The sequence below is a fragment of the Chelonia mydas genome, chromosome 9, assembly GCF_015237465.2.
Source record: "Chelonia mydas isolate rCheMyd1 chromosome 9, rCheMyd1.pri.v2, whole genome shotgun sequence".
Classification (NCBI taxonomy): domain Eukaryota; kingdom Metazoa; phylum Chordata; order Testudines; family Cheloniidae; genus Chelonia; species Chelonia mydas.
In genome coordinates this window covers 96,650,752-96,664,193 of record NC_057855.1, presented here as the reverse complement: position 1 = coordinate 96,664,193, position 13,442 = coordinate 96,650,752, and the positions used below count along the sequence as shown (strand labels likewise).

At 41.8% G+C, this 13,442-nt stretch overlaps 1 protein-coding gene across 3 annotated transcripts in view; it reads right to left on the bottom strand.

Annotated features, from left to right (window-relative positions):
- Nucleotides 1–12,934, bottom strand: part of MOSPD1 (motile sperm domain containing 1) — a 35,727-nt gene extending 22,793 nt beyond the window's left edge. For 2 of the 3 annotated variants that reach the window (XR_005226826.2, XM_037909224.2), the window contains exons 1-4: nt 12,656–12,801; nt 6,184–6,441; nt 5,915–5,990; nt 309–532 (exon numbers count right to left, since the gene is read on the bottom strand). Coding sequence is in view for 2 of the 3 variants with exons in the window: in XM_037909224.2 (XP_037765152.1) it covers nt 309–532; nt 5,915–5,990; nt 6,184–6,337 (454 nt within the window). In the remaining variant the exon portion in view is untranslated. Of the gene's footprint in view, nt 1–308; nt 533–5,914; nt 5,991–6,183; nt 6,442–12,655 lie in introns of all 3 variants that reach the window. The other variant, XM_037909223.2, reaches the window with a different exon arrangement.
- Between the last annotated feature and the right edge of the window lie 508 nt (nt 12,935–13,442).

Sequence of the window (13,442 nt, the reverse complement as noted above, 5' to 3'; positions counted from 1 at the left end):
GTGTAAAAGGATTGGCCCCTTAAAAGACCCATTACTCAAATGAACAAAACTCTGGATAGCAAATGTAACTTTAGGGGCACATGGTAGTTTATAGCTCTCTCATTTGATTAAAGAGGATATAAGCAACACAGCAATAGCATGGGCTTTGGAGCACCATAACCACTCTTAACAATAACCACTGTACTCTTACAGGAAAGTAAAAATGGAGTTAATTTAGACTATCTTTCTTATAGTTTAACCTCTTTCCAGTCATTTCAGCTATACCAAACTGTTTGATCTAGAAGAGGGCTAGGTAAGACTTTAACTACCTGGTTGACACAAAGTCTGCTCAAAAAAGACACTTTCAGCCAGATGTTCTTTTATTCTTTTTTCCTCTTCTTCCTTTTGCTGTTGCTCTTTTGCAGATGGAAGTAGTGTAGCAATGACTTCTTTTCGCCCTAATGCTTTCCTCTGGCTTTGCTCAGACACTTGGAGACGGAATTTGTCTATCACACCATAGTGACAAGCCCGAACGTCTCTGTGACGAATCACACTGCAGATAAAAAAAAATACATATATCAACATTTTTATGCAGATCCCCTTTCAAGAGATTCATCTGCATGGTTTCAACTGCAGGGTTGGGGTCAGGATACCTATATTATGCCCAAGACCACTATCTGAGCACCCAAAATTATGCAGTTCTATAGTACTTCATGTCAAGTCTCATACAGGACCCATAAATAGCAAAGCTTAACTAAATCTCTTCCGTACCTCTCTTCTATGAACAGTAGTTTGTTCACTTGGGTCTTCACTGTAGTTATAAATAATTATGAAAATGCATGTGTACCTAGTTTTAAAATCCCACAATATTTAGCCACCATAATGGATATTGTAACTGCTTTTTTCCAAAATGCAAATTATTTACTTGAATGACCATAAAAACCTTTTGAGAGATATTAAGAGAAAATCCATATTTAAGCCAGTTAGCTTCAGGAAATGTGTAGTCTGACAAGTTTCAGTCCAGAGCAAGTTGCAAACTCCTATGAATAAAGGTTTCTAACTACACTGGCATTGGGTAGTGTCATTTTAACATTGTTCCAGGAAACTGATCACTTCAGCATTAAACCGATCACTTCAGCACAAAAAAAACCCCATGATTTCTGCATTTTGGACTGAATTTTAAGAAACTGGATTTTGTGATCACATTAAGATACCCACAAAGGCTTGTTATTAAAATACTGGGTACGCCTAAAATTAACATGTAATTTAAGTAGGGCTTTCAAAAGGGAACAGAGAATGACAAAGGTTTGAAATACATCAGCCTGTAAACCATATGCTTATTGAACATAGGAGCTTCTTCGTAACCTCAGAAGCAAATGAGTTAGGCCATGATGGAGTTTCATCAAGTAAATTTATTTCACCCATAGCAAGTCAACTACCATTTGGTGAAGAGTGGGCTCTGTCTTGAGTAGATCACTGAGCAACGAAGGTTTGAGCCTGAAGTCTTTACTCAGGCATGCACTTTTGCTTATGTCAGAGCTGCAGCTTCAAGCCTTTGATTTTTATGTTAAGATTTCTTGTGTTGCTTTAAATTCTTTTCTATTGTTAGTACCATGCTTCTATGCATCAGCATAAGCACAGTGTTATGTAAAGTTTCTGTCTGAGCATACACAGTTACTGTCAAGCAAACAGATGTTTCTCTACAGACCCATATAAACAGATACATTCTCCTGTTTCTTACTGGAGAGCACTGCATAATTAGAAGCTCTGTAGAATATCGATTTATCTGGCAAAGGGCCATACGTATACAGCACAGTTCATATCTAACCTCACAGCAATAAACATAGTTCCAAGAATGTTACCCATACTACAATCCATCGGTGATCTTCCTGAAAACACCATCCTGGCCACTATGGATGTAGAAGCCCTCTACACCAACATTCCACACAAAGATGGACTACAAGCCGTCAGGAACAGTATCCCCGATAACGTCACGGCAAACCTGGTGGCTGAACTTTGTGACTTTGTCCTCACCCATAACTATTTCACATTCGGGGACCATGTATACCTTCAAATCAGCGGCACTGCTATGGGTACCCGCATGGCCCCACAGTATGCCAACATTTTTATGGCTGACTTAGAATAATGCTTCCTCAGCTCTTGTCCCCTAATGCCCCTACTCTATTTGCGCTTCATTGATGACATCTTCATCATCTGGACCCATGGAAAAAGAAGCCCTTGAGGAATTCCACCATGATTTCAACAATTTCCATCCCACCATCAACCTCGGCCTGGACCAGTCCACACAAGAGATCCACTTCCTGGACACTATGGTGTTAATAAGCGATGGTCACATAAACACCACCCTATACTGGAAACCTACTGACCGCTATGCCTACCTACATGCCTCCAGCTTTCATCCAGACCACACCACCTGATCCATTGTCTACAGCCAAGTTCTACAATACAACTACATTTGCTCCAACCCCTCAGACAGAGACAAACACCTACAAGATCTCTATCAAGCATTCTTACAACTACAATACCCACCTGCTGAAGTGAAGAAACAGATTGACAGAGCCAGAAGAGTACCCAGAAGTCACCTACTACAGGACAGGCCCAACAAAGAAAATAACAGAATGCCACTAGCCATCACCTTCAGCCTCCATCTAAAACCTCTCCAACACATCATCAAGGATCTATCCTTCAGGATAGGACAACCCATCACTCTCACAGATCTTGGGAGACAGCCCCCCCAACCTGAAGCAAATACTCACCACCAACCACACACCACACATCAGAACCACTAACCCAGGAACAAAGGCCGTTGCCAACTGTGTCCACATATCTACTCAGGGGACACCATCATAGGGCCTAATCACATCAGCCACACTATCAGAGGCTCATTCACCTGCACATCTACCAATGTGATATATGCCATCATGTGCCAGCAATGCCCCTCTGCCATGTACATTGGTCAAACTGGACAGTCTCTACATAAAAGAATAAATGGACACAAATCAGACATCAAGAATTATAACATTCAAAAACCAGCCGGAGAACACTTCAATCTCTTTGGTCACTCGATTACAGACCTAAAAGTGGCAATTCTTCAACAAAAAAACTTCAAAAACAGACTCCAACGAGAGACCGCTGAATTGGAATTAATTTGCAAACTGGATACAATTAACTTAGGCTTGAATAGAGACTGGATGTGTCATTACACAAAGTAAAACTATTTCCCCATATTTATTTCCTCCCCCCTCCCCCTCATTCCTCAGACATTCTTGTCAACTGCTGGAAATGGCCCACCTTGATTATCACTACAAAAGGCTTCCCCCCAGCTCCCCGCTCTCCTGCTGGTAATAGCTCACCTTAAGTGATCACTCTCGTTACAGTGTGTATGGTAACACCCATTGTTTCATGTTCTCTATGTTTATAAATCTCCCCACTGTATTTTCCACTGAATGCATCCAATGAAGTGAGCTGTAGCTCATGAAAGCTTATGCTCTAATAAATTTGTTAGTCTCTAAGGTGCCACAAGTACTCCTTTTCTTTTTGCAAATACAGACTAACACGGCTGCTACTCTGATATCTGTTACCCATACTGAGACTACTATCCGCCAAAACAGGGTCGGGTATTGGCTGCTGAAAAAAATATTCTTGAAGACCTAACTAAAGAAATTAATATTTTCTGAGATGGACCCAAAGATAATCAATCAAAATTCCATAAAGATCAGCTAGAGACCAGAATGACTCACTGATGCCAACTCTGTCCACATATTTATTCAAGTGACCTAATCATAGGACCTAATCACATTAGCCACGCCATCAGGGGCTCGTTCCCCGGCACATCTACCAATGTGATATATGCCATCATGTGCCAGCAATGCCCCTCTGCCATGTACATTGGCCAAACCGGACAGTTTCTATGCAACAGAATAAATGGACACAAATCTGACATCAGGAATCATAATATTCAAAAACCGGTAGGAGAACACTTCAACCTCTCTGGCCATTCAGTAAAAGATTTAAGGGTGGCAATTTTGCAACAGAAAAGCTTCAAAAACAGACTCCAAGGAGAAACTGCTGAGCTTGAATTAATATGCAAACTAAATACCATTAGCCTGGGTTTGAATAGAGACTGGTAATGGCTGGGTCATTACACATATTGAATCTATTTCCCTAAGTTAAGTATCCTCACACCTTCTTGTCAACTGTCTAAATGGGCCATCTTGATTATCACTGCAAAAGTTTTTTTCCTCCTGCTGATAATAGCTCATCTTAACTAATTAGCCTCTCACAGTTTGTATGGCAACGTCCAACTTATCTGCATGTATAATCTTCTTACTATATGTTCCATTCTACGCATCCAATGAAATGGGCTGTAGCCCACGAAAGCTTATGCTCTAATAAATTCGTAGTCTCTGAAATTAGTCTCTAAGGTGCCACAAGTCCTCCTGTTCTTTTTGCGATAAGACTAACACGGCTGCTACTCTGAAACCTGTCACTGAATTACAGTAATATAAACTTTCTGTGCACTGGTATGTGTTGATCATTTCTGTGCTTTTAACAATATTGCTGTTCCTACCCACTTATGCTTTTTATGGGAAGTGCTAGTTGGTTACGCCCTTGAAATTCCCAATCAGTCCTGATGAGGCCAATGCCACAGTACCAGATGGGCTCCTCATAACAGAGTAGTGTCATCTGCTTTGCAGAGAACCAAGAGTTCATTAAAAGTAGGTCTTTTGCTAATGGCATGTATTTGCCAGAAAATATAAATAATGCTTTTTGGAGTAAATAAATGTTTAATCAGAAAACCCAATTTCCTTTTTATTTTTATTTATTTATTTTGGATACTTCATGCTCATGAAGCACACACTGCAGCCTTGAAGTCATGTAGATCAGCATGAAGCTAACATACAGAAGCTGAAACATATCATGCTATTTTGAATTAAATGAATATTTACCAATTTGTTCTGCTCTGAATTACAGCAGACAATACTGATAAATCACAGTTAAAGCAAAAAACTAGAAGCCTTATTTAACATTTGGGGATTTCAAAGGTAACACTTAACTGGCCATCAGCCCTTCTCTGTGAGTGAGTTGGGGTCAAGGAAGGAGAAGAGAGATTTTTTTTTAAAAAATGGTAGGCAAGAGTATCTTCACTGAACAGGACAGCAGAAGTATACTCGCTATGTTACATGGTCCATGGAAAGCATTCATATTAGAATTTTACAGATTCTCACTTTGCCAATCTGCAAATAATTCTCACCCAAGCCTGGTGATCTCACCCATTTTAGCAAAAAACCTTATATTACAGCAAAGTATTCTAGTGTGGTTCATATCAGAAAGACTTACTTTTAAAACTATACCACAGGATCTATGTATTAGCACTCTACTATTGTTTATTCATATTTACACAAGTAAAAAGGGGCACCTATCCAATGCTCCTGCCATAAATTACAAAAAAAGAGGGGGAAAGAGCCAGTAGAACCCAGAACTATGATCTTGTTAAATGAGTACTGTACACTTACCAAAATAATTTTACAACATACAGTTTGTGATTCATTGTCCTCGATTCATTGTTTGTTTACTTTTCTTGCTAATTCATAAAGTTTAGCACCATACAATGTGTTTCTGCTCATTAATATAACTTTGAGGTTCGACCAGACTAAATCAGGAACTCACTTTATATATTCAAGTATTTAATTTTCTCTGGCTAATTCAGAATTACTAAGCAACTTGCGTAAGCACTACGATATTTTAATGTTCAATAAAATGTGAATGATGAAGTGGGACTAGAGGTTAACATTTTCTGTAGTGTAGTTTAAAATATGCCTTTTAAATATTAGCTGAGGTTTAGACATACAATTAGCTGATGTAGTTATTCAAATCTTTAACAGTTAAGGAGAACTGAGCTATTTTTACTTACATATCAACACAACACTGAGGCTTCACTGCACCTGCAGCATCGACAACAACATATTTATTTGGAGTTGTACAAAGAACTGAAATGAAAAGGACACTGGTGGTTACATGGTATAAACCAGCAGTAGTAGAAATTTTAATAAACAGACTGTGGTAGAAGACAAATCTGAATTTTTGCATAACACCATAGTTTTCATAACTTATGTTTGTTATATAAGCTACAGGTAGACTGATAAAGGAAACCTTAAATGAAACTGAACCTAAGAAACCCACCTTTGAATTTTAAGGCAAACTCATAGGGGTTATATAGAGTCAACACCTGTTTGTGTGTTGACTGGTCATCTGCATAAAATATAAGCTCCGTAGGAAACACAAAAACAGGAAGATTTCCTTCCACTAACTCTGGCTGTCTTTTTTGTTGCTGCATTGGCACCGAATCCTTCCTTCTGCTTCTTCTGCTCTTATGATTTTGTATCCCAAACAGATTTCTGGTTTTGAGTCATTTAAGAATTCCAACGCATTTTGGCAATTCTGCAGAAGAAAGGAAATGGAATGATGATAGTGTTTGTTTTCACAAATCCACAGAACCTAATCAGACAGCAGATGATGCATAGATACAGTACTTGACATTTGGTTTTGAGCTTCTTTATAATTATTTTAAGCGCCTTCAAAAATGTTTCAGCTAACATAACTTTACTCATCTTTGACATTTTGTTTTCGTTCATTTTAAAAACTGCAATAAAGTAAGTGAATATGTCTTCCTTTCATTAGTATTATTATTTGTATTGCTGTAGTGCCTCATGCCTCAATCATGGACCAGGACCCCACTGTGCTAACAGCTCTACAAACACAGAACAAAAAGACAGTCCTTGCAGCAAAGAGCCTATAACCTGAGTATAAGATAAGAGACAACAGGTGGATCAAGACAGACAGACAGGAGGGTACAAGGAAACAATGAGACAATATTGGTCAGCATGACAGCACACCAGTGGCCTAACTGAAACATCCCAAGGTACAGTACAATATGTTATGTATATCATGTTTGTATATGAGCCAGGTCACAGTGCAAACATTCAGAACGAAAGAATCAGGAAGACCTTCATTCTTTGTCTAATTGCATCTCTGAAGTCTGATCATAATAAGATTTCAGTGTAAAGGCAGTGAATTAAAAATCAAGTAGGATGTATATTTGTCATGATTCAATAGTACAGGGTAGGTTTTGGATTTTTCCATCACATTTACTGAAGCTAAATTTGTAGTTATTTAAGTTGATGTTAAGAATGATTGTTTTCCCCAGTGTGTAACCAAAATATCCCCTCCCCCCGCCCCCGAGATTTTTCAGGTTCATTTCTGGAATCTCAATCCAAATAAAACAAAAAACAAAACTCCACAACCTGTTCATATCACACTCCCAAATGTAATTTATAAGATAAAAATAAAGCCGCAATCCTGCAAATATGTATACAGATGCTTGCCTTTATGCACTAAGTAATTCCACTGTAGTGAACAAGCCTATTCACAGTGCATGATGTTATGCAGGTGTTTAAGTCTTTGCAGGATTGTGGCCTAAAATAGTATTTCACTATGTTTTCTATAGGCTAATAGTCCTAGGAGAACACCAAGAGTCTGAGTGGAGACTCTTAGGCTGGGTGTACACTAGGAAATGTTAATTTTAAAAAATCCCACTTGTGCTGTCACCCACGGAGATGAGGCTCCTAGTGGTTTCCAGCATTTTACCACCAAATCAACGAAACCTGTTACTCATATGCAGCCTAACTGGTGGTTGCACCAGCGGTAATTCTGTTTCTAGAATTCCCTAGCGCAGACACAGCCCTAATCCTATGGATGGTAAATAAATGCCTAATTTTCTGTTTTAAATCATTACATTACATTTCAAAGTGCCAATATTTTATATCAGAGCTAATTTTCACAAAACTTAGGCTTTTGATACCTAAACATCCAAAAGGGACTAAAACCACTAGCCCATGCTCTACCAGATGTACAGAATCTAGTTCTGGTTCAAGATGTACGTAAACACTTTTTGAAAGATATATATTAATTTATTTTTTAAAATTCTCCAAGAGTAGGTGCATATTGTCCTTCCCAAGGGCTAACTATTCTTATTCCAGTATCTTTTTTCCTAAAACCCAATCTCCTTTCAGAATCCAGAATTACTTTCCAGTAGACTAGAATGTTAATTATATTCTTTTGATAACAAATCCCTGATGATGATATTCCTGACTGATGTTCTATTTTTTTTTCAGAACACTTTTTAACTAGGCTACATATCAGCAAATGGCAATTTAGATTCTGTGCACTTCTCAGAATTTTGGTAAATACTTTTTGTTTCAGAAGAGATGAATAAGCTCTGCAATTATTTTGCACAGCAAGTCTAATTAGTAGGACTTGAGCATCTTAATGTGCTATTGCTAAATAATATTCACTGTTTCATTCAAACATACAAGAACAGTATCAGGGTCTAACTTGAAAGAATGCCAGCTCACAGGAATACAAAACTGTTTTTAAATAAACTATTTCTTACAGGCAATAGAAGAAGAGAGAATTCTAGGAAAAGTTAATTATAGTGCAATATACCGTAAGGAATTCAAGAACATAAGAAATAAGATACTAAAAGCTCTCATTAATATAAAATCTCTATATATGCATTTGGCTAAACTGCACAAAAGATTTTTTTCTAATGATTGTTTTAAACAGAGGTGGACAAACTACAGCCCGCGGGCCACATCCAGCCTGCGGGACCGTCCTTCCCAGCCCTTGAGCTCCCGGCTGGGAAGGCTAGCCCCCGGCCCCTCCCCTGCAGCCTCAGCTCGCCGTGCCACCAGCACTGTAGGCAGCGGGGCTGTGAGTTCCTGCCAGGCAGCACAGCTGCGAGAGCCGCCAGCTTGCCCTGGTGTTCTAGACTGCGCGGCAGTGGGTCCTGGGAGGGGGCGGTCAGGGGACAAGGAGTAAGGGGGTTGGACGGGTCAGAGGTTCAGAGGGGGGCAGTCAGGGGGCGGGAAGTGGGAGGGGGCGGATGCCAGGCTGTTTGAAGCACAGCCTTCCCTACCCGGCCCTCCATACAGTTTCGGAACCCTGATGTGGCCCTCAGGCCAAAAAGTTTGTCCACCCCTGGTTTTAAACATACTTACTACATTAGTGAATAACTAACAAAAAAGATATTTTTTGATATTTTGAAATATTTTATTGGATTACTAAAGTTCCAATAAATGTGATTCTTTATTCTTCAATATTACATTTTATTATTGTTTCTTGTTATTTTAACACATCCATTGGATTCATTGCAGATTCCCTGATCCTACCTCAACTCCAAATGTCATGTTTTTTGGTTTGTTTTTTTTAAATATACATATGTATCATGCGGTTGCTTCCACTTGTCATTTATTGGCTGGGTAAAAAGTTATTATTCAAACTGGTATCAATGGAAAATGGTAAGTTTTCACCAACGTGAAGGACTAAGGATAGCATACACTAGACTCTTTTGCATCATAGCAACATCAGCTAGGAATGTGATTTTTTTTGTGACAATGCTTTACTGGCAAAAGCCTTTATGATGATAGTTATACCAGCATAAAAGTTCTTTTGCCAGTATAACTTATTATGTTTGCTGAATCACTATAAACTATACTAGCAAAAGCACTTTTTATAAACTACATCTATACTGAAGGGTCTGCTGTGTAACTATAATACCTATGTCTTATATAGCACTTTTCATAGTAGATTTCAAAGTGCTTTATAAAAGAGGTCTATAACAGGAAAGCTCATTAGAATCAAAGGGACTATTAACAACACACAAAGCTAAGCATGGGCATAAATCTTTGCAGGATCAGGGCCTAAGGCCTCCTGCAAACTAATCCACACAGGTGGACTCCTGCACCTGTATGGAGCCTCAGTGATGACAATGAGATTCTGTTAAGTGCAGGGATCCACATGCACACAGCTCATATCATCTTAGCAGTATTAGCTGTTTTGCCAACAGACTATACAGTAGGACAGCTACTCTACAGTGATGATTTTTCAGCTCAATAAAGGAATCTTCCTCCATAAGGTACCTAAAAGTACGCTGCTTGTGTCATGATAGCACTGGTTTGCCAGCATTTCCCTTAGAAACTCCTTTTTACAAGAGGTTTTAACTTGGCAGAGAAAAGCTAGACTAAAATGTAACTTATTTCTCCAAGCATAGAATTTTGATTTTGGGATACTTTTTAGTTTAATAAAAAAGTGAAAATAAAATCAGGAAGTTTTCAAATGTAAGATTCTGTTCTATTCATGTTCTTATAACCAGCTAATCACCATGGTTTCTGAGCATAGTCTATACTCCTTTTTTGTATTCAGGACTACAAATGGCTTCTTTTAAAAGGCGGAAACTGGGTAAGCAATCTATTCAGAACAATGAGCTAATCTTGAAAAAGACCTTAGCATGTACATTACTTTTCTGAGATTTTAAACTGCACATCTCTGATTTAAGAAGTCTTGTTACAATGTAACATGTACAAGGCATTGTACTGGAGCTATCATCTACTAGCTCAGTGGTTTTTCAACCCTCGGGGTCCACAGACTATGTCTAAGATTTTCAAAAGTGTCCGCACCTCCATTCAAGATTTTTTAGGAGTCCACAAATGAAAAAAGGTTGAAAATCACTGTAATAGCTAAATAATGCATATTGTAAAAGTTTTCCCATTGGTATACTCAAAGTGTGTCAAGTTCCAAAATATGATCAGGATATTGATATGTTTTCATTATGTATATACACACAGTAAGAAACAGTCCCCTTCAGAATCATTACAGACTAAAAGACCAATAAGAAATTCTTGTCCCTTCAGATTTGTCAAGAAATCCAATACAGTTTGATGTTAAAGTTAAGTATTAGAATGAGATTCCAACAGCTCAATCAATTTTTTTTTGTTTATTAGGGTAATTTTAGATGGCCTTAATATATACGTACGCAATCTACATGTTAAACTTCCTGTAATTACTTGGGAGAGAGAATTATCTAGTGATTAGAAGACAGAATCAGAAGCCAAGACAGCTAGGTTCTACTATTTCTAGCTTTCATTGACTCACTGTGTGATCTTGAGCAAATTAGTTAACCTCTCTGTGCCTCGGATTGTTAGCCTATAAAGGCCTCAATTTAGCAAGGTACTGAAGTGTGTATATTGTCCCATTTAAATCTATGGGAGTACTCAGAAGCATATTTTGCAGAAGAGGAGCCAAAATGGTTGTACTACTATTTACCTACCTCACATGGCACTGTGAAATGCAAGTAATACTTGCAAGGTGCTTTGAGATCTGATAATTTCAAAGTACTGTATTATCTAGTACATCATATTAATGAGATACAAGAAGCATGATTTATCGTGTCTAATTTTATAAGTTTCTGCAGGAATTCTTTCCCTTGAAAGATATTTTATATAATGAATGCAAAAATTATACATGGCTAAAACTAGGTAGGTCACAAAGACAAAAACAAGGAAATTCTAAGTAACACTCGTGCACAGTTTCTGATCCATTCTGTTTGCTAGGTAATACAGAATTTTCAATAATGTAAATCAATCTCAATCTGGATTTCCTTATTTTTGTGGTGCTTACAATAGTTTTAAATGGAAACTGGGTATGTTAATACTGTATGTTGTTTTTCTCCAGGTCAGGTAAAGTTGTCCATTAGGAAAAAAGAAATCCAAGCATCTGTTGGAAACTGACTTTTGAGTTCGGCTAGCTGGGAAAAATATCTGTTTTTCCTAAATGTACTAATGAGACAAAGAGAGTCCATCTTGGCGAACCCTTTATGTACCACTGTCCTTGACAAGGAGTTGGTCTTACTGTAATGCCTCAGAGGGGCACGAGAAGGGGAAGCACTGACACACCCTAACTTTTTCAAAATATTTTCCAGCCGTGAGCAGCAAAGTTATGTCATGATCAGCTCGCCCCTCGACGCTCCCCACCCCAGTTCGAGCCCTGCCCTACTTCGCAGCTTTTGATTTTCTAGACAGGGGCGAACGCGGCGGAAGGGCGAGTTGAGGAGGAGGGTTTCCATGCCCCTCTCCCTTGCACGATGAGCGGGCAGGCTGGGGTGAGCTCCCAGCCCTTTCCTCCTTCACCCCAGGCAAGCGGCGGCTGGCAGTGAGGCCCGTCCCAGCTTGGCGGCTGCTCGCAGGACCCCGTTGGGCGCCTGTGGCCGGGAGGGTACGGCTCCCGGCGGGCCGGCCGCAGGTCCCTGCGCCGGCTCGGGGGCAGCCAGGCTCCGCAGCTCCCCCGCGCGGCGGCTCTGCGGCTGCACCACGTGGCGCAGCTCACGTGAGCGTGTTTACAGCGGCCGGACACGGTTGATGTGCCGGGACCTGTCAACAGCCGGGGGGGGGGAGCGGCGGGAGCCCGACCCCGCGCTGCCAGCGGTCCCGGTCCTCTGCACCCGCCAGCGAGGCCCGACGCTGCCGCTGCCACCCCACGGGAGCGCGGCTACGCCCGGCTCCAAGCCGCGGGGAACAGGACACGCCTCAGGGCCCGGCTCTTCCCCACGATGGGCCCGCATCCGAGCTGCCTCGGGCCGGGAGCCCCCGTCCCTGCCCCCACTCACGGGTGCCGGGGTTCCCGCCGCCCCGCCCGGCCTGTCAGAAGCGGGGATCGCAGCCGCCTCAGACCCCGAGCCTGCCCCGGAGCCCCCCTGCTGGGGCCGGGGGAGCCGCGGACCCCCCTCCCGCGCCCAGCCACTGCCGGCTCCCGCACTCACCCCTCGGGGCCCGCCGGGTCCTGGCTCGCCGGCTGCCTGTGCGGAGCCCCTTTGTCAGCCCCCCCGCCCGACACTGCAGGGAGCGTCGTCGCTATGGCCGCCGGGATCGTGGCTGACTCGCCGTCTCCGAGTGACATCACGGCCCGCCCACCGCGCGCGCGCCCTGCGGCTCGCGCCGCTGTCTCTGAGCGTTGGCCTTGCCCCGGGGCCGGAGCCGGGCGGTTGGCAGGGCTCGTGCCACGCCTCCCCCCCCCCGTGGGCCTCTTCGCCCCTGGCCGGGCCGGGTCAGCGTGCCGGGCTGACCCCTTTTCTGTGGGGGTCACAGACCTGTGGTGATAAATGGGCCACAGCCAGCATGTCACCTCGTCCCACGCTAACCTCAGTGACTCGGAAACAAATGGTGCACACAGTCTAGGTACCTGTGTGCCTGCCAGTTACCCTGGGCCTCCCTGTGCCCTCCCCCACCCCTCCCTCTGGATTGTGGCCTTCCCTTGTTGTGTTTTGGCTTTGTCAAATGGAACTGGTTTTGGTGGGACCGCGTCTTCCTGCGTGTGCAGTACCCAGCACGCCAAGTGTTTGAGTCTGATTTGGGCCCTTACGCACTACCGTACGAGCGCCTAATCCTGCCGGCTCGTTCCAGGCGCTCAGATGAACACCCGGCCGTTTGTTTTCAGTACCAATGAGTATAAGTAAAACAGTTGAATGATTTAGATTTATATTGGCCTTTCAAACAGCAGGATTCCAGAATCTTTTATAAGTTACATGATGGCCGTCACTCTACTGACAA